Consider the following 18325-nt stretch of genomic DNA (forward strand, 5'->3'; position numbering starts at 1 on the left):
CCTCTTTGTAGGGTTTAGAATCACCATCCAATAATTCTATGATCATCGGGCCTTGCCATTCCCAGTGGTTCTTTTCACAGTGGACAGGGAAGGGGGGCACAAGGAGGAAGCAGGAAAATTCTACAGTCTATTTCACGCAATTCATCTTGCAGTCCCATTAGAATTCAAAATATTGCGACCTTCAATCACCGAGCATGTTATCTGGAGCTGCGGTGATCTCCAGTCAAGATGGGTAGCCGTTTTGCTCTAATCATCTACGATGAGTGGAGGCTGACAAAAACTCTTCATTTTCTCTGAACAAAAATGCTCATTTAAATGCTGTGACGGCTTCTCCACGCTGCAGGCCAGAAATTCAGAGAAGAGTATAGGTTTCACCACTAAATGATATGGTTTAAGAATTGCATTACTGGTTAAAACAACAGCTAACTTGGTGGGGACGGCGGTACCTCAGACCACTAAGAAAACCACATTTGGCAGAGTAGCGCCATATAGTGTTATTGATTAGGTTTAGTATTCTTAAATTCTCTGATTTATTTGTGGAGCCTATGAGGTCGCACAATGATGTGTAAATTATACCTTTCCAAACATTAACATGTTTTCACTTCTAATGCTATCAGAAATATAGAATATCTTAGTCCCCTGTAGAAGAGTTACTCGTTTGAAATTGTTAGAAAGCAGATTCTCCGGGAATAAAATCACATTTATAAAATAAAATCACATTACATTATATTTGTTGCTAATTAACATATTGACTGAAAACTGACACCAAAACTGAAAGGATGGGAACTACCTGATACTTTCAGAGAGTCACACTGTTGATGTTACTGGGTGAGGTCCTCTGGATTCTTGTCAAGCTTGTGAATTTGTGAGGTAATGAGTGATAAGACAAAATAGCTGGAAGCAGCATCACTGGCGTCAGTCGGGAGGCTGGTTGGCCATAAATCAACTATGTCTGAATAGTCAGCCCAGTTTGTTCCTGACACCTGTAGCGTAACAATCACTTACATTTGTGCACTAGTTTGTCACTCTTCAAATACTGAACATTTCTAGAGGACTTTAAATATATACTACAGAAGAAACAATGTGGTCTTTCTGTTATTTTACATTTTCCGACATTGCGTCTAACATGAAAACCTAAAAAAACACCCAGCAATAAAAGCAACCACCTCTTAGGCAACTATATGTTTGTTTGTCTTTAAATGGATAAAAAAAAGCTCACCTGTAATACACTGTATGTAAATACATTTGTAATTCATTTGTTCAAATATAATATGGTCAATAATTAATAGTATTATGATTTCATAATATTATGATAGGTAGCGCTGTTCGTCACAATAAGAAGGTTCTCGGTTTGAATGTCTTCCAATGGAGTTTATGTGTTCTCCTGCGTCTGTGTGGGTTCTCTTCAGTTTCCCTGGCTTCCTCCCACCTCCAAAAACATGCAGCTTAGGTGAATCGGTCACACCAAACTCCGTAGGTGTGATTGTGAGCATATTTGTCTTTGATGTGGCCCTGTGAGGGGCTGGTGTCTCGTCCAAGTCATACCCCATCTCTCATCCTTAGCCAGCTGGGATAGGCTTTTGGAGTGATAGTTTTAAAAAAAAACATAGTTGGGAGGTCACAGCAACAATAAACTTTGAATACCAACTTTTAATCATGTTTAAGTCTAAGAGGACAGTTGAGAAAAAGTGCAATAAATTTCCTCAGGGTGTTCCAGAAATACTGCATTCACAAGAACGGAGCAGAAAAACAGAACCTGGAAACATTACGTCTATGACCTCAGTATCTCAATTTCTGTCTCCATTGCTTTCACAATTGGCTTCATGACTGAGTTAGATATTTTTTTTTGTTAATAAATATTTAACATTCACTCACTGCTTCTATAATATTGTTCATACCAGTGTTATGGGGTGGCACGGTGGCGCACGGCGGACCCGGGTTCGAGTCCCGGTCTGTGCGGAGTTCGCATGCTCTCCCTGTGTCTGCGTGGGTTCTCTCCAGGTTCTCCGGCTTCCTCCCACCTCCAAAAGCATACGCTTCAGGTTGATTGCCCGTTCCAAATTACCCGTAGGAATGAGTGTGTGTGTGCATGGTTGTTTCTCTTTGTGTGTGGCTCCGTGGTGCACTGGCGTCATGCCCGGAGTGTCCCCCGCCCTATGCTGCCGGGATAGGCTCTGACTCCCCGTGACCCGCTGCGGTGGATATAGTGGTGGTAATCTGAAGATGACTGACTGACCAGTGTAATGAAGTTCATGAAAGTTTCAAAGACTACAAGCATGTCATAAGAATTGTCCTCTGAATTAAAGAAGCAACTCATTATTATTATTATTATTATTATTATTATTATTATTATTATTATTATTATTATTATTATTATTATTATTATTATTATTATCATCATTATCATTATCATTATCATTATCATTATTATTATTATTATCATTTGTATCATTGTTATTATTATACTTTATTATTATTACCCATGCATCCATCAATGTTCTTGTAGACAACATGATTGCAACTATCGCAGCTAGTCACTTACCAACCTATTTCAGCCGGCTACAGGCGAAGAACACCCCAGGAAAGACGCCAGCTCATCAGGAGGCACATTATTACTGTCATTATTATTCATTCATTCATTTATTCATTCATCCTCTAACCATTTTTGTCAACTGTGGTGGGTTGTAGGGAGCTGGAGCCTGTCCAAGCTGACTAAGGCCGTGAGGCGGGGGAAACTCCGGGCGCAACGCAAGTGCACCGCAGAGCCACACAGAGACGCAGACAAACATGCACACACTCATACTCATGGTGAATTTGGGAGCGGCCAATTAAAATGAAGTGCATGTTTTTGGAGGTGGGAGGAAGCCAGAGAACCCGCAGAGAACCCATGCAGACTCGGGGAGAACATGCAAATTCCGCACAGAGCGGGACGCAAAACCGGAACCGCCTTGCTGTGCGGCGACAAAGCTACCCACTGTGCCACTGTGCTGCCGTTTATTATTATTATTATTATTATTATTATTATTATTATTATTATTAGTAGTAGTAGTAGTAGTAGTAGTAGTAGTAGTAGTAGTAGTAGTAGTAGTAGTATTAGTATTATTAGTATTATTAGTATTATTAGTATTAATAGTATTATTAGTATTATTAGTATTATTATTATTTTATATTCTCACACTGATGTTGCTTATGACTGCAATCACTGAAATGCTACAAGAGCCAAAGCGGCACTAGGTCTTGGGCTGATGTCCAGTGGGTGGCTGGTTCAAGACCCGTGTGGACCATAAAAATACAGGTGTGACCTGGAAGCGCAGAGTGCTGCCTAGGTGCACTTGAGCAAGGCACCGTCCCCTTACAAGTTGCTCATTTTGCGTACCTACAAGTGCCTTTCCAGTCTATACACTTATATGTGCATGCAAAATAAAAGCATTTTCATTTCCCAGAACCAATTGTAAAATCTTTATTTAGTCTAGTTTATTAGTTTTGTTGAAAGACAAATCGTCAACCAAAACACAAGATGAGAAAGGATGAGCAAACAGTCGCATGTGAGAAGATGGAAAATCAAACTGGACTTTTGTCATAGTCCACAATGTGACAGCTACACTGTTCTGGCAAAAATCCATCAGGTTGATTTTCTCATGCACTAGAGGAGGAGAGTCATAACTCGAACATAAATTGCTGAAGGCCTGAATCTCACAGCAAGAGAGATCTACGCCAAAAATAACAAGCAGCTACTACCCAGTTGGCTGCACACACCCAAAGCTCTAAATACTAAAAGTGCTTCACCCAAGGCAGGATTCTGGTGTCATGCAACCATAAATAAGTCCTCATTAGAAGCGAGGTGGGGATGGACACTGCGTGAGCATTCAAACATCTAATTAATGGAAACTAAACATCTGGGAATAAAGCCAGGTGAGCTGGCAGAGATGAGAGCAGGGAACACAAGAGCAGGTGAAGTATAACATGTTTGTGTTCTGTCCCGGACAGTGAGGCTCCAGCTGTTTTCCAGTCACTGCAGGCGCACTGGGAACACTTACCCTGCAAACCATTTTGCTACGAAACCAACGAATACCAGTCATTTAACCGAATCGGCTTTCAGCATGTCATTATGTGTCTTACAATTTTTGAAAGGCATTGTTGAAAGCAAATCCACTGTGTGTAATGAAGGCTTTCCAAGGTCATAAGGGCCTGAAAACGGTTCATGAACTGAATGTGAGCCTTCAAAGGGAGAATCTGGTTACAACCTGGAATAATCAGAATCTATTCAGGTTATTTATGTAAGTATTTAAGAACTAATCTGCGCTGGTCACCTGTTCCACCTTTAGATTTACAACTTTCAAACTGAGAACCGAAACCCAACACAGAGAATGAAACACCAATAACAATATGATCAATTCAACAGAAGTGAAGAAATCTATAAGTGATCTTTAGACTTTATTGTAATTTTCAACTATTTTTTTTGTCATTAATACTGAATTCTCTGTACTACCTTCCTGCTCAATGGTCAGACAAAAAAAATGCATTGCAGACAAAAAAATGCCTCATCCCCATAACCATATAATCAGACTATAAAGTGCATAAATAGCAGCTTTAACTTTGCAGTTTGCCTGACACAACATGGATATAATTACAAAACAAAACCAGCTTTGTTCGGTGGCGCTGTTCTGAAACACATAATTGTTTCCAAGGACTTTAAAGGAGTAGAACGCACCTCTTAACGTGCAATTGACTTCTTCTTGTGATTAGAAACAAGACAGTTGGGTGACATATATTTAGGGGGAAATATAAAATAAGATCTTGCTGTTTTTATAATTATTCACATATATAAATTTTAAGTTATAATGGTAAATATAATATTCATGTCAAATTTATTTAATAAGAAGGTGAAAGGTGTGCATATCACAAAAAAATTAACAACTGAACTGTTGAAATTATGATATGAAATTTTTAAATGTGTTAAACTGCGAACCATGTTGAATTTACAAAAAAAACTGTTTTTTACGTTTGCTTAAATTGGATTTCTTGTTAAAAAATATAGAATACCATCATCCCTATCCTCTTATTACCCAGAAAATCCTTCAAATTGGAGCCGAAATCCAATTTTATCTTAGTGTATGTGTCCAGTCTGTAAAACATTATTTACATCTTCCAGTGGGTGGTTTTTCACTTTCAATCAAAAACTACAAAGAGTCAAAGGCTTTTTTAAAACTACTGGAACAGAAGTTAGACATTTACCTGTGACACACAAAGATAATTCAGGAAACAATACGGGAAAATGGCCTTAATCTTAAACTTTTCTGTCCGACCGTTCCATGCCCGCCACTGCTGGCTCTCTAATCAGAGCTCCTTTCACACAGTGTGAAAGTCAGCAGCAGCATATAATCAGTAAACAAAACTGGCTATTTCTAAAGGGTCCTTTTGCATTCATTTCACTTGCTGTAATTACCTCTGGCAAGGAGGTCATGTTTTCACTTGTGACTACTTTTTGGTTGTTGGTTTGTTTGTCAGCAGGATTAAGAAAATCTTCAGAACAGAAACTGTGAAACTTGAAGAAAGACTGGGTGTTGAGCTCGAATACACCTCATTAAAATTTGATGTGGGGTAAAATATTACAAGACATGGTTTTATTTATGTATATATGTATTTCACTTTAATGTTTGTAATTACTCCAGCAACATGAAGGGATGCGTTTTGAGGTATGAGCTCTACTGAATGGCATTGCAGTTACCAGTCAACACTGTTATAAACAGAATACATATCTCTTTATCACAGGACTAATTATCAGAAAATGATAGCTTAAAACAGTCCACATGGTCGGGGAACAATTGGGATCACATTTATAACATCATGTTGTGATATTTCCAAACCTCAGACTGCTTCAGGTTGTCTAAACCAAGATCACACTTTTCTTCTCACCTGTATGATTCTCAGTTATGGAGTTTCCCAGTAACAATGTGAAGTTTTGATCTAATTTCATCATTCTCACTGTTGTGCTAACCTCGGCATGCACCATTCAAATGCTCTACCAGCAAAGTCAATGATCCTATCCTACTGGAGCTAGGACAGAATGCTGCCATTGCACCCACTTCAGATGGAATGAAAGACATGCATTACAAAACCACACACACACACACACACACACACACACACACACACACACACACACACACACACACACACACACACATTTAATGTATTCAGTTTAATGATGTGAAATCTTGATGAAAGAACCTTTCAAGCTGTGACTCACGTGTCAGGTGGAAGATGCCATCGCAGGCACTAATGTGGGACAGGAAGGCATTTCCCAGGCCTTGGCCAGAATGAGCACCTTTAACCAGACCGGCAATGTCAACGACATTAAGGAACGCTGGGATTTTGCTGCAACAGAGACAATACAAGACAGAAAGGCCACTCATTGAAGTAGACACTATCAGGAGTCAGATCAGTCCTTTATACTGTTTGCCTCAATATGTGACATTGTAGTGAATTGCATTAAATTGAATTGTGTTTTTTGAACAGATTGCAATACTATGTACATTTAAAGAGGCAAAATATTCTGATACGACACGATCTTCAATTAAAGCTTCTGAAATCTTAATTTACAGTAAGTATCTCAAAATAATAACACTAACACTACATTACAGTAAATAGTGTATTTTTAGGATCCAGTCATGCTTAATTGAAACCTTATGCATTTGCATGTACATTGTTAGGACAGCGTATGTGGAAATTAATCAAAATATTGCCCATTTTTGATTAAAAATGTGTCACTTTCCATAACAATGGAGGATGTGTTTTGTGAAATACAGGTCTTTTCACAAATTAATATAAATCTATCACAGAAATACTGGAAGTCGGATCACCTCATTTTGTTTTTGGTTGTCTCATTTTGCATCAAGAATTAAATATAATAAAAGTATACTTATAACCAGCCCTTAAGGGGGACAAGTAAGTATGAAGGGCTGCAAAATTATGTGGGTTTTGCATATATGTTTATGTTTTTATGTTTACTACAGTATCTATATACAGCAATGAAAGTTACAGTTGAGAAAATATACAGGAAACATAAAACAGTGCTTATAGCCAGCATGCTACTCTAAAAAGCAGGATATCAGATCTTGTGCTAATCGTCCTGTACTATTCAATATAGAAATTCTTGTCATTAAAAAAATACATGTTATATGAATACTAGTAATTTTTCTTTGCAGCACAGCAAATCTGGATTCATCCTGCTTGAACATCTGCTAGAAATATGTGTGATAACCAGAAGATGGAGGTTGAGATGGTTCGGCTTTTTCCCTAACAGGAAACCTTGGGGTAGAGCAGCAATCACAACATCAGACAACTGGCAGCTACATGTCAACAACTTTATTTCTTGTTTTCTCATACCAACAGCATGAAGACAGTCTGAGACTACAGATCTGAAGTGTGAATAATAGGTGGATGATGTGAACCCATACCTGGCAGGTTTGTGGAATTGGCAGAGGAAATCATAGCGTTCATCTGGAATGGGCACTCTGCTTTCATTTGGGTCAATGGTGCAGAAGGGGAAATTTTCAGCTGCAGCCTGACTCTTTGTCAGCACATTGAAAAAGGTTGACTTCCTGAAAATAAACACATCTGTAAGGCACATGCAGCTGAAACTGTCATAGTATGATTCTGAAACACTTCTGCAAATTATGCAAAGCTGGCTTTTTTTTCTGTAAAGCCAAGGTAAAAGGGTATTCTAACAGATTGAATATTTTAGCACTTGTATCAAAAATATTGTTCCCAATTACCAGGTCAGACAATCCCATAATAGATCAATTGTACATAGAATCAAGGGGAAAATTACATTTTTGGATAGATCTCAGCTGTTACACAGGATCAGCCAAATGCCGCCCCATGTTGTGATCAGTGAGAGATTTATTTTCTAAGGCACAAGCAGCTCAAGTGTTCTTCAAAATCTACTTACAATGGTAAGAGCAATAATGGCATATAATCCAGGACTTTCCATCTTTATCCTCTCACATGGTGCTTCACATTGAAATTATTGTTTGCTAAGTTCTATAGGCATGAAATTGCTCAAGATTGCTAAAGAGCAGACATTAATTCTTTACATAAAACAAGATTGTTTCTCTAAATCACTCGAAGGCCATTCTTGGGTCACCTTGTGGGAGAAATATAGTGACAACACAGGACAACACTAAAACTATCATCTAGTGGAAATTGCTGTAACTACTCTCAATAATGAAACAACAAATAACTTGCAAATTAAAGTTTGACATTCTGGCCAGTAATGAGAAATGAGGTGCACTGAGTTGAGTTGAGTTTTGCTCTGTTCTTACGTTACATGAAAACTATAAACTACAACTGCAGTTAAAGACAGCACGGTAGGTGAAATCTCGAAAGAACATACTAAATCGATCTTAACTTGTCAATCCACAAATTGATTTTCTTAAATAAGAATTTGGGCTATTTTTGTCTACCAAAAAGTAACAAACATGCCTTGATTTCATTTCCAGTTTAACTTTATCCAAACTTCAAACCTACAAATTAATGTCTGAATGTTCTGTTTGTCACCACTGCGGCACACAGGGGCCCTCATTTCTCTATTCTTTGAAAAAAGTTAAAATTTTAAAAACGCTTGAGTTAAAATGAAAACATGTTGAAGATGTTTTTGTGTGGTATCTGGTTTAAGTCTGACGTCCTGAGCACTCTGTAGAAGATTTTCTTCCAGCATATCCATGTGCTTAGCATTCATCTTTCCTCCAAATGCAACCAGTCATCATGTTCCTGCAACTGAAAAACACTCCCACAGCAGGATGCTACCATCACCATGCTTTACTGTTGGGACCATATTGGACAGGTGCTGTCCAGTGCTTGGTTTTTTCCACACATGCCGCTTACAATTTGGAACAAAAAGTTCTATCTTGGTCTCATCAGACCAGAGAATCTTATTTCTCACAATCTTGGAGTCTTTCGAGTGTTTTTTAAACAAATTCCATGCGGGCTTCGAGGAGATGCTTTTGGGCCACTCTGCCAGAAGCCCTGGAGGAGGGCTGCAGTGATGGTTGACTTTCTAGAACTTTCAGTCATCTCCTGACTTTGTCTCTGGAGCTCAGCCACAGTTCTTCACATCTCTCACTAAGGCTCTGCTCAGTTTGGCCAGGCGGCCAGTTCTTGGACGGATTCTGGTCGTCCCAGACGTCTTCCATTTAAGGATTATGAAGGCCACTGTGCTTTTAGGAACCTTAAGTGTAGCAGAATATTTTTTTCGAAGCTTGGCCAGATCTATGCCACAGTTCTGTCTCTGAGCTCTTCAGGCAGTTCCTTTGACTTCATGATTCTCATTTGCACTGCAACACTGTGAGCTGTAAGGTCTGTGACTCCCTAATCAAGTCCAATCACTATAGTCAAACACAAATGGAGTCCAATGAAAGTATAGAGCCATCTTAAGGATGATCAGAAGAAATAGACAATGCCTCAGTTAAATATATGAGTGTCACAGCAAACGGTCTGAATAGTTATGTGTGATTTTTCAGTTGTTGTTTTTTTAAATAAATCTGCAAAAATGTCAACAATTCTTTGTTTTTCTGTCAATGTGGGATGCTTTGTGTACATTAATGATGGAAAAAATTAACTTAACTGATTTTAGCAAATGGTTGCAATATAATAGAGTGAAAAATTTAAGGGGGTCTGTACCTATTGTATGTCTGTGTGATTTGTGTCTATTGGAAGAAGATGCAATGTGTCCTCACAAAAAAGTAAACACATATTAATGACTTTTAACATTAGTATCTCTCCGGGATTAATAAAGTATCTATCTATCTATCTATCTATCTATCTATCTATCTATCTATCTATCTATCTATCTATCTATCTATCTATCTATCTATCTATCTATCTATCTATCTATCTATCTATCTATCTATCTATCTATCTATCTTTGATTCACATTAACCAGGTTAGATTATTTATAGTAGAAAATTAAAGAATAAAAATGTCAAACTATGAGCTAACATAAGAAAAGCTTGGTAAATTTGAGATGAATTATTATAGTAAACAGAGCATGTGGAGTACTTTAAGTGCAGAAATAGCTGTGAGGTTGACTGGCTGAAACTTAATTTTCCTATATGTGTAATTAATGGTCAGTTATGCCGAAATAGCAGCTGGCATCTGATTATGTTGAATTCTTGAAGGAACGATAGGAGGGGTGACAGGTTTTACACGTTGTACACAAATATGGCATGACGGTAAACAGCCTCAATGGCATACTGTATACTACTTTTTCATTATGAGGTAAGAATAAACGACATTGGTAATGGTAAAGTAAGATCTTGTTGTCATAACAAATATTGAGCCATGCCAGATATGACGAGAAAAGGAAATTCTTCGTTAGTGATATCTAGTATTTATTTTAAAAGTTAGAGAAGTCCATTCAATCCCTCAGCCTGTATAGTTGACCTGAAGTTATGTCTGTGGCTTCAGTCATACCAGATCAGCATCTGAATAATGTCTTGTCATTTCGGTCCTGTCCATCCTTTTAAATTCTGCATTTTACAAATATAACAAAACTTTGTAGGCTATTTAGAAAATAGGGATTGTTGAAAATTAGTCAAAAAATTATTGAAAATTATTTATTTACTTCTGCTCGCCTGTCAGCTGAGCACAAGTGTAACGCATTGAGCTCAGTGTGATTCACAGGGCCCTACAGCAAAGTCATGGGTCTACCCTGTGGTTAGATTCTGTCACTGTTGTTTCTCAAGGTCTCAAGGCTAAGATGCTCACAGGCATGCAGATAGTCTAGCAGAGACCTAACACAGGCTGTAGCCATGTGGTACGGATTCACATCAAGTGGTCCACGTTATACCAAGTAACTGTTTGACTCGTGTTTTAAAACAGGATCGTATTTTAGAGCGATACCAAAGTTATTCAGTTGATGATGTTGTGTTCATAGAACGTCTTCAATGACAGAAACAAAACCAAGGGCTTGTGGTCAATGACTGGTGTAATGACTGGTGTAATGAGATCTTCCTTTAATTAAACATGTCAAAACTAGAGATATGATAATCCGCTTTCCTTCTAACATTGAGTTGGTAGGTAACTAAAAACCATCCGGATACTGTTACATCTGCCATGGAGGGGAACATTTTGGTTGTTTTTTTGGTTGGTTGTTTTTTTGGTTGGTTGGTTGGTCAGTCGGTCGGTTAGTTGGTTGGTTGAAGGGAACATCCAATAGGGTGAATGTATTCACTCATTGTGTCACATGTTTGTGTATCTACCAAGACGAGAATGTGGTTCCCATGATCAGACAGAATGTTTAACATTTACAGTAACTAGATTGCACAAATACTACTAGATTTCCATTAAACTTGGTAGGTGGTCCATATGACGAGACAAAACCAATCAGATTTTCAAGCAGATATGGATGAAGACGTTTCATTTTTCTTCTTTAAATCGAGGACTTTGTGGAAGGTGCTTGTCTATTTTGCATAAGCAGATTAATGGATGTTGTTGCAACTTAGCAGATGGCTTGGCATATAGCAAGAAAAAATCTTGACGTTTATCTGAATAAACAAATCCACAAAATTATTTTCAGCTCCATTATGTGAGGATATTTTTCAGCATGACAACTACTCTTACTTTACTATGCTTTATTGTGGAAAAGTAGAGTAATTCTTATTGAAACAATGCAACCATCAAAATTTAGAGTAAATCCAGATGAAGAGCTGGTTTCATAATTCTTTGATTGATTGTAAACCCTGAGAGGAATCATTTTACGTAATGGCACACGTGTTTTACATGGTTTTTTTTATGTTGGGTTCCATTTAATTAAAAGAGACTGTTAGGTTGTGGCACAGGTATGCGCTGTGGTCTCACGCTAGTTGCTGTTAAAACACTGCGTTTTGAATCTCACGCTGCTTTCTCAAATAAAGTATAATAATGTCTTTTGCTCAAGGCAATTGTGTTACTTTAATGTGTCCTCTGACACAACGACTCTCTTCTTTAGATGCTCTATCGGTAATACCAGCACAAATACCTGCAATGCCAGGAGGGAGTAAATTAGGAAACATCTACTTATTAACCATTAGTTAATGAGTAACTACTGATAAAATGTGCTAGACTGGCTAATTATTCTTTAATTCGTAATTAATAGACACATGTAAGAAATACATCAGGATAATTGATTAATGATTAATAAGTACTTCCTTAACAATTACTAAAGGAGAACGATAAAGTAAATAAAACAGGCTGGGGAAAGCTTACATGAATGAAACAACAGGTAATGATTGGCTGATGAATATCGAAATCAATCATTCTGAACATTTTCTTCATAGGTGCTCTGATAAACACAGATTATTGTTAAAAAGTAACAATATTCATGTCTAATGTATTAAACTGTTTGTACACTCGAAGAAGTTCAGAAGTTATCACTGACTACCGAATTATCATATCATCCATTATTTACCTTCATGTATGCATTTATGCAGCCGTCTAAATCCGAGGCCATGGTTCTTGACCGGAAAAGGGTGGTGTGCCCTCTTCAGGTCAGTGGTGACTCTCTGCCCCAAGTGGAGGAGTTTAAGCATCTTGGGGTCTTGTTCACGAGTGAGGGAAGGATGGAACATGAGATTAACAGATGAATCGGTGAAGCTTGTGCAGTGATGTGGTCGCTGTATGGGTCTGTCGTGGTGTAGAAGGAGCTGAGTTGCAAGACGAAGTTCTCGATTTACCGGTCAATCTACGTTCCTACTCTCACCTATGGTCATTACCGAAAGGACAAGATCCCGGATACAAGCGGCTGAAAGGAGTTTCCTCCGTAGAGTGGCTGGGCGCACCCTTGGAGATAGGGTGAGGAGCTCAGTCACCAGGGAGGAGCTCGGAGTAGAGCCGCTGCTCCTCCGCCTCGAGCGGAGCCAGCTGAGGTGGCTCGGGCATCTGTTTCAGATGCCTCCTGGACGCCTCCCTGGGGAAGTGTTCCAGGCATCTCCTGGAGGAGGAGACTTGGAGGAAGACCTAGGACACGCTGGAGGGACTATGTCTGGGAACACCTCGGGATCCCCCCGGAGGAGCTGGAGTAGGTGTCTGTGGAGAGGGAAGTATGGGCATCCCTCCTGAGACTGTTGCACGGCCCCGAATGAGCGGTTGAAGATGGATGGATGGATGGATGGATGGATGGATGGATGGATGGTATTTATGCAATGATTTCTGAATTATTAAGATTAAGATTGATGTAATATTTAATTAATGATAGATAAATTTGAGATTGTATTTGAGGTTCAATCTGATGAATGTTGTTGTTTTGTTTAATGCACATCCAAACTAAGCTTTGGGAAAGGTGTATCTTTTTTTCTTTAAACTTACACTCAGTTGGCACGTAGACGTTGAAATTTGTCAGACTGGACTGCAGGCAGGACTGTTAAGTCTCATACTATTGTTCTAATGGTCCATGTTGTTTAATGTCATACAGGATTTATCTTTGTGTTTTCTTCCTGTAATTGCAGGAACAACTATGAACAAAGTATATAATTGACAATTCCTTCACATATGATAAAACCTCTCTGCACCTTTAATCACAGATGGTCCCTTTGTTGATATGAAAGATACTCATGCCATGTAAAAACTGTGAAATGTGAATTGAACTGCAATGTGATCCAGAAATATACAGAAGAACATGGTAAGAGGGTTTCATTGTTACTATTGTTTAGACCTGTTTGTCAGTAGCTCATATGCTATAATCAGTAATAAGTATATAAAGTTAATTCATTCAGCCAAAGTGTCTGAGAGGCACAGTGTTGTGTTTAACATGTGAGTGAATTTATTATAGTTACCTAAAGAATGTTGCTTTGTACTGTAATAAATGTTATTGTTAAGCACTGAATGTCCACTGAATCTCCTGTGTTTGTGTGTTCATCTTAAATGTGGGATGGATTTTCTCCAATGTTTGAAATACATGCAAGACAGCTAATGGCTCTAAACTGGCCAAAAGATGAGTCTGATCTGTAACCTGTTTTTGATAGGAGAGCTGCTGGGCTGCACCTTAACCTTTGAACAGTACATGCAATGATGCCCCTCACTCATTTAAGAGTCTCCTCTGTGTTCAAAGTACTGATGGGTTAATACAGTATTTGCTCGTTGTCATACAGAGTCACTCAAATCCAGATGGTCACGTGACATTCACATTCAATATAAGGTTATTTCTGTATTGTGACAATGTGTAGTTTGATTAAAAAACAAACAAAAACTACTATATGTGAAACTAGTCACAGCTGATTGCCATGTAGCTCCATTATATTTGAGAGAAGGCAGACAAAAACCATCCAGGTGGGATAAACGGAACTAAAGGCGGGAGGAAAGATGTTCAATTTTGGAGAGCAGTTCCTTTTAAAATTTGTCTTTTGATGTTCTACAACTCTTTGAAGCCATGTGTTCATCCTCAATTATGACACATATCTACGCCATTAAAAAAAGTAACGCTGGAAGCATTTTGTTGAAGTTTGGGCCACTTAAACTTTATTTAGACAATAGACAACATGAGGAAGTGGGTATGAAGGGCGCTTGTTGGATCTGATCCTTGGTTATAAGGATCACACATGGATCCAGATATGAGGAATACTCAGGTGACTACTCAGATATTTCTGTGCACACTCCTCTAGTCAGAGGGTGTCTTTTGTGGCTGTATGGCTACAATATTTTATATCATTGTATATTTTTACTGGAAAAAAAAAACACAACAAGGAGAAACTTCAACATCGTCCAAAAAATTGGGTTTGATTTCTGCCCTTTGATCATACATTCTGCTTTTGGTACACTTCTTAAATCTTTCTCTTCGTGCAGTTTTACGTACGCTATCATGGAAGCTACGATATGAACAGAGCACATGCTGGAGTCATGCCTGCAGGGTGAACGGTGAGAAAGCAAGGCTAAAATAATTTACTTACCCAACGTTGGGGAGGCCAACAATCCCAATTTTCAATGAGGTGCCAAACCTTCCGATTAGCGGGGGCAGCTTCGTCGCCTCGTCTCCCTTTCCCTGATAAAGACAATGTGCAAATGTCTGCAGTCAGAGCACTTCATTACATAATTTTCAATGCATGCCAATTAGTGGATGGAGCTATTCCTCGTGAAGGGCACCTTCTTTGGAGCCATTTATCGCAGTCAAGTTTTTGTTGAATTCCGCCACAGCTCACAAACTCAAAGGGAAAAAAAAAATCACATTCATTGATAATGAAGGGAGCGAAGCACTCAAATGAAACCAGTTGACTGCACTTTGACTGGCTTGCTCCCTGTACTCAAAATAGACCTTGCAGCCCCTGGAAGTGAAAGTTGACACTGCAAGCTGGCAAGCTGACCTGTGCTTCCAAATTTAGCCATTGATTCTGTTGATGTAGGTTGATAAACTCTGAGAGATCAATCTCATATAAAATTGTTAGAGGTGAGTGTTAAAAGCACGTCCTCCCCAGAGGATTGTCTGTGTTGCTACCGTCTACCTGCTGCTTCTTAACATTTCAATTGTCTTTCATGACAGGTGTCTACATGAAGACATCCACGACATATGAAAGTGAATTTTTAAATTTCCTCTTGTTTTATATTTCATATCAATATCCTGCACTAATTTCCTTGTCGTCAACCGGTTTATTTCACAGGGTAATTGAACGTACATCAACTCAATTTACTTGCTATGGTCTCAATTTACCTGCCAACAAAATGGGCAATGATCTGGCAACCTTTAAGTGCACATGACAAAGGGGCACAAAGAGAAACGAGATGTCACATCAATATTGTCAAACTGCCCTGAATTAAATGCAGAAGCATAAATTATTATTTTTTTAATCATATACAAACAATTTCACCAGGGAGCAGAATAACTGATGGAGCTTAAAATGTGTGTAAGAAAAGGATATCCTAAGTAGAAAGACAATAAAAAAATCTTTATGCTTATGCCTACCTTTTGTGATACTCAGCTTGCCCTGATGTCTGCGAGTGCAGCTTCAGCTTCTAATGAGGTATCACATCCTTACACTCATACGTTCTTCATTCCTCCTTTGAGAGAAACAGGTGTAGCCACACCAGCACACTGAATTACAACAATTAGTTAAATGTCCCCAAATAAACTTCCCTCAGCAGATATACAAATTAAACCACACAGGGGCACAACCAAAACCCATCTCCCAATCCAGCAGTGTGCCTGGTTTAACATGCAGAAAATGAGGCTCTAATAATCTAGATTTGAGGCAAGTGAGGCCGGCTTTGTAGAAAGAATTTAAATGAATAGGTCTGAATTAATCATTTATCTTTTGTTGATGGATGCACCCCCACTTAGGCCCACCACAATAGACGCAGAGCAGTTTGTTCGACCAAATAAATCATTCCCATTGTTTAAGGTACATTGATCAATCTAATGGCTTGTAATAGGCTCCTAATTGCCACAGAGAAGTGCACCCAAATGGGGTCCAGAATTACAGATTCAACTCAAAATTCTCACTTGAATGACAAGGTGAGATCATGTTCTCTCCTTTTGTTCAAAGTAAACATAAGCCCTTGTGTCATGTGTTGCTGCAATGTATATGTGCTGTGGTATATATGTCATGAAATGTATATAAAAATAATAACATCTATTATTATATAGACATTTTTTGTAGGCTAGACATATAAATATCATTATTACAGCCCATTCTTCACATTTATATATAAACATTTGAAGAAGCAGCCATATAATTGTAATATAGATTATTATTAATGATAAGTTAATATTATTCCCTTTATATATTTATGAACTTAAATACAGGACAAATCTATTCTTAATTTTATTTACTTATTAAAATGAACTGAAAATGATTGTTTCTACATCTTATGTTCATTTTTATTAAAGCTTGAATTAATTTGACTTCTGTGGTGACAACTACCTTTGTTTATGGAGAATAAAAATGTAATATTGCCAACAGCTCTCTGCCAAATTGTCATGATTACAAAAAATGATTCCATTTTCTTGGCAGCGCTTAGTGTTAGATGAGACTGATTTTTATTCACCCTTATAAACGTTGGATTCTAGAGCAAAAAGAGAATTTGAACAAATTGCGGCTGCGTTGACTGGCAGTATTCATTCTCCATAATGGAGCATTATTTCCCATTTTGAATAATGTAATGCACATCCGTCGGTCAAGCCTTTCTCTGGAAAATTGCTTTAACTTTTAAAGGGACGATGATTCACGTTAGGGCAATTTAACATGATGCCATTTTCCCTGACCGTTTCAACAAGCTGTGGACTGTGTTGGCGTCTTGTGATTTTAAAGGGGAAAAAAATTAAGAAAAACCTGGGAAATGGCTGAAATGCAATGTCCTCTAAATTGACCAGGATTTAATCAAATGAGCGATTAGGTTGGCATGGCATTTTATGTCATCCAGGAGACGCGTCGCTCCACGGGTTACTGGAAATGAGTTCCGGCCTTAATGCACACATCTCGCAGATGCTGAAACTTTTTTTTTTTTTTCCGGTTATGAAATCCACGTCTTTTATAGCACAATATAAGTGAGCTGATGAATCAAGCTGTCTTTCTTTAATTAACCCCTCAGCTGCACTTCTGTAACTAGTAAGCGATGGAGGGGGGGTACGCACGGGAACAAACACAAAATGCACATATTTTAGATGGCAGAAAACAAACAGCAGGTTTGGTTGATTTATTACAAGTTTGTGATTCCTCACGTAATCAGTGATAATTTGATTTGATTTTTTATTTTTTTTATTGGGACAGCTCGTTTATGATCTAGTTGGAGAAGTGGCGTCTCTGCTGTCAAGCTTGTTCCGAACTTCTTGGCTAACTTAATCCATCTAAGAGTTTTCAAGTGTGAACACAGCATTTTTAAATTTAGGAAAAGCCACAGCGGTTGTTTCCCTTTTGTGGTTGAGCTGTTGTAACGTGAACAGCAACCAGATTTCAGAAAGCATCAACAACAGCAGCAGCGTCTCTCACGTTCTTCGGGATACTGTGTGTTTAAACGGTAAATATTTCTCAATGGCGCGTTGCGCATGTTCTGCATGCTGGAAATCCGAAGGGCCACCTGGAACTACACAGCACCCCCCCCCAAAAAAAAACCCGCTTCAAAATAACGGAAAAGCTTACCTCTCGAAGAACTGTGAACTCAAATCTGCAATCAAAGTAGACATTGAACCACCGCGTGAGAATAGATAAAATAACTGTATGCATTTAAAATACACCAAATCGCGTCTTCTGTCACAGTCTGACCAGAAGCTTCACGACAGATGATTGACGGCGGCTTGTTTTTTTTTTCTGTGTTTCAGTCTGCGCTCGGGGCTCTCATTGGTTGATTCGATCCCCGGTCA

General features: G+C 38.4%; 1 protein-coding gene across 9 annotated transcripts in view; it reads right to left on the reverse strand.

Moving 5' to 3' along the window:
- LOC137604557 (obg-like ATPase 1) overlaps window positions 1-18238 on the reverse strand; it is a 50839-nt gene extending 32601 nt beyond the window's left edge. For 7 of the 9 annotated variants that reach the window (XR_011037625.1, XR_011037627.1, XR_011037626.1 and 4 more), the window contains exons 1-4: window positions 18105-18238; window positions 14925-15016; window positions 7461-7604; window positions 6251-6378 (exon numbers count right to left, since the gene is read on the reverse strand). Coding sequence is in view for 6 of the 9 variants with exons in the window: in XM_068328383.1 (XP_068184484.1) it covers window positions 6251-6378; window positions 7461-7604; window positions 14925-15016; window positions 18105-18188 (448 nt within the window). In the remaining 3 variants the exon portion in view is untranslated. Of the gene's footprint in view, window positions 1-6250; window positions 6379-7460; window positions 7605-14924; window positions 15017-15117; window positions 15258-18104 lie in introns of those variants that run through there. The other 2 variants (XM_068328385.1, XM_068328384.1) reach the window with 1 other exon arrangement.
- Between the last annotated feature and the right edge of the window lie 87 nt (window positions 18239-18325).

This window comes from Antennarius striatus, chromosome 12 (assembly GCF_040054535.1).
Source record: "Antennarius striatus isolate MH-2024 chromosome 12, ASM4005453v1, whole genome shotgun sequence".
Classification (NCBI taxonomy): domain Eukaryota; kingdom Metazoa; phylum Chordata; class Actinopteri; order Lophiiformes; family Antennariidae; genus Antennarius; species Antennarius striatus.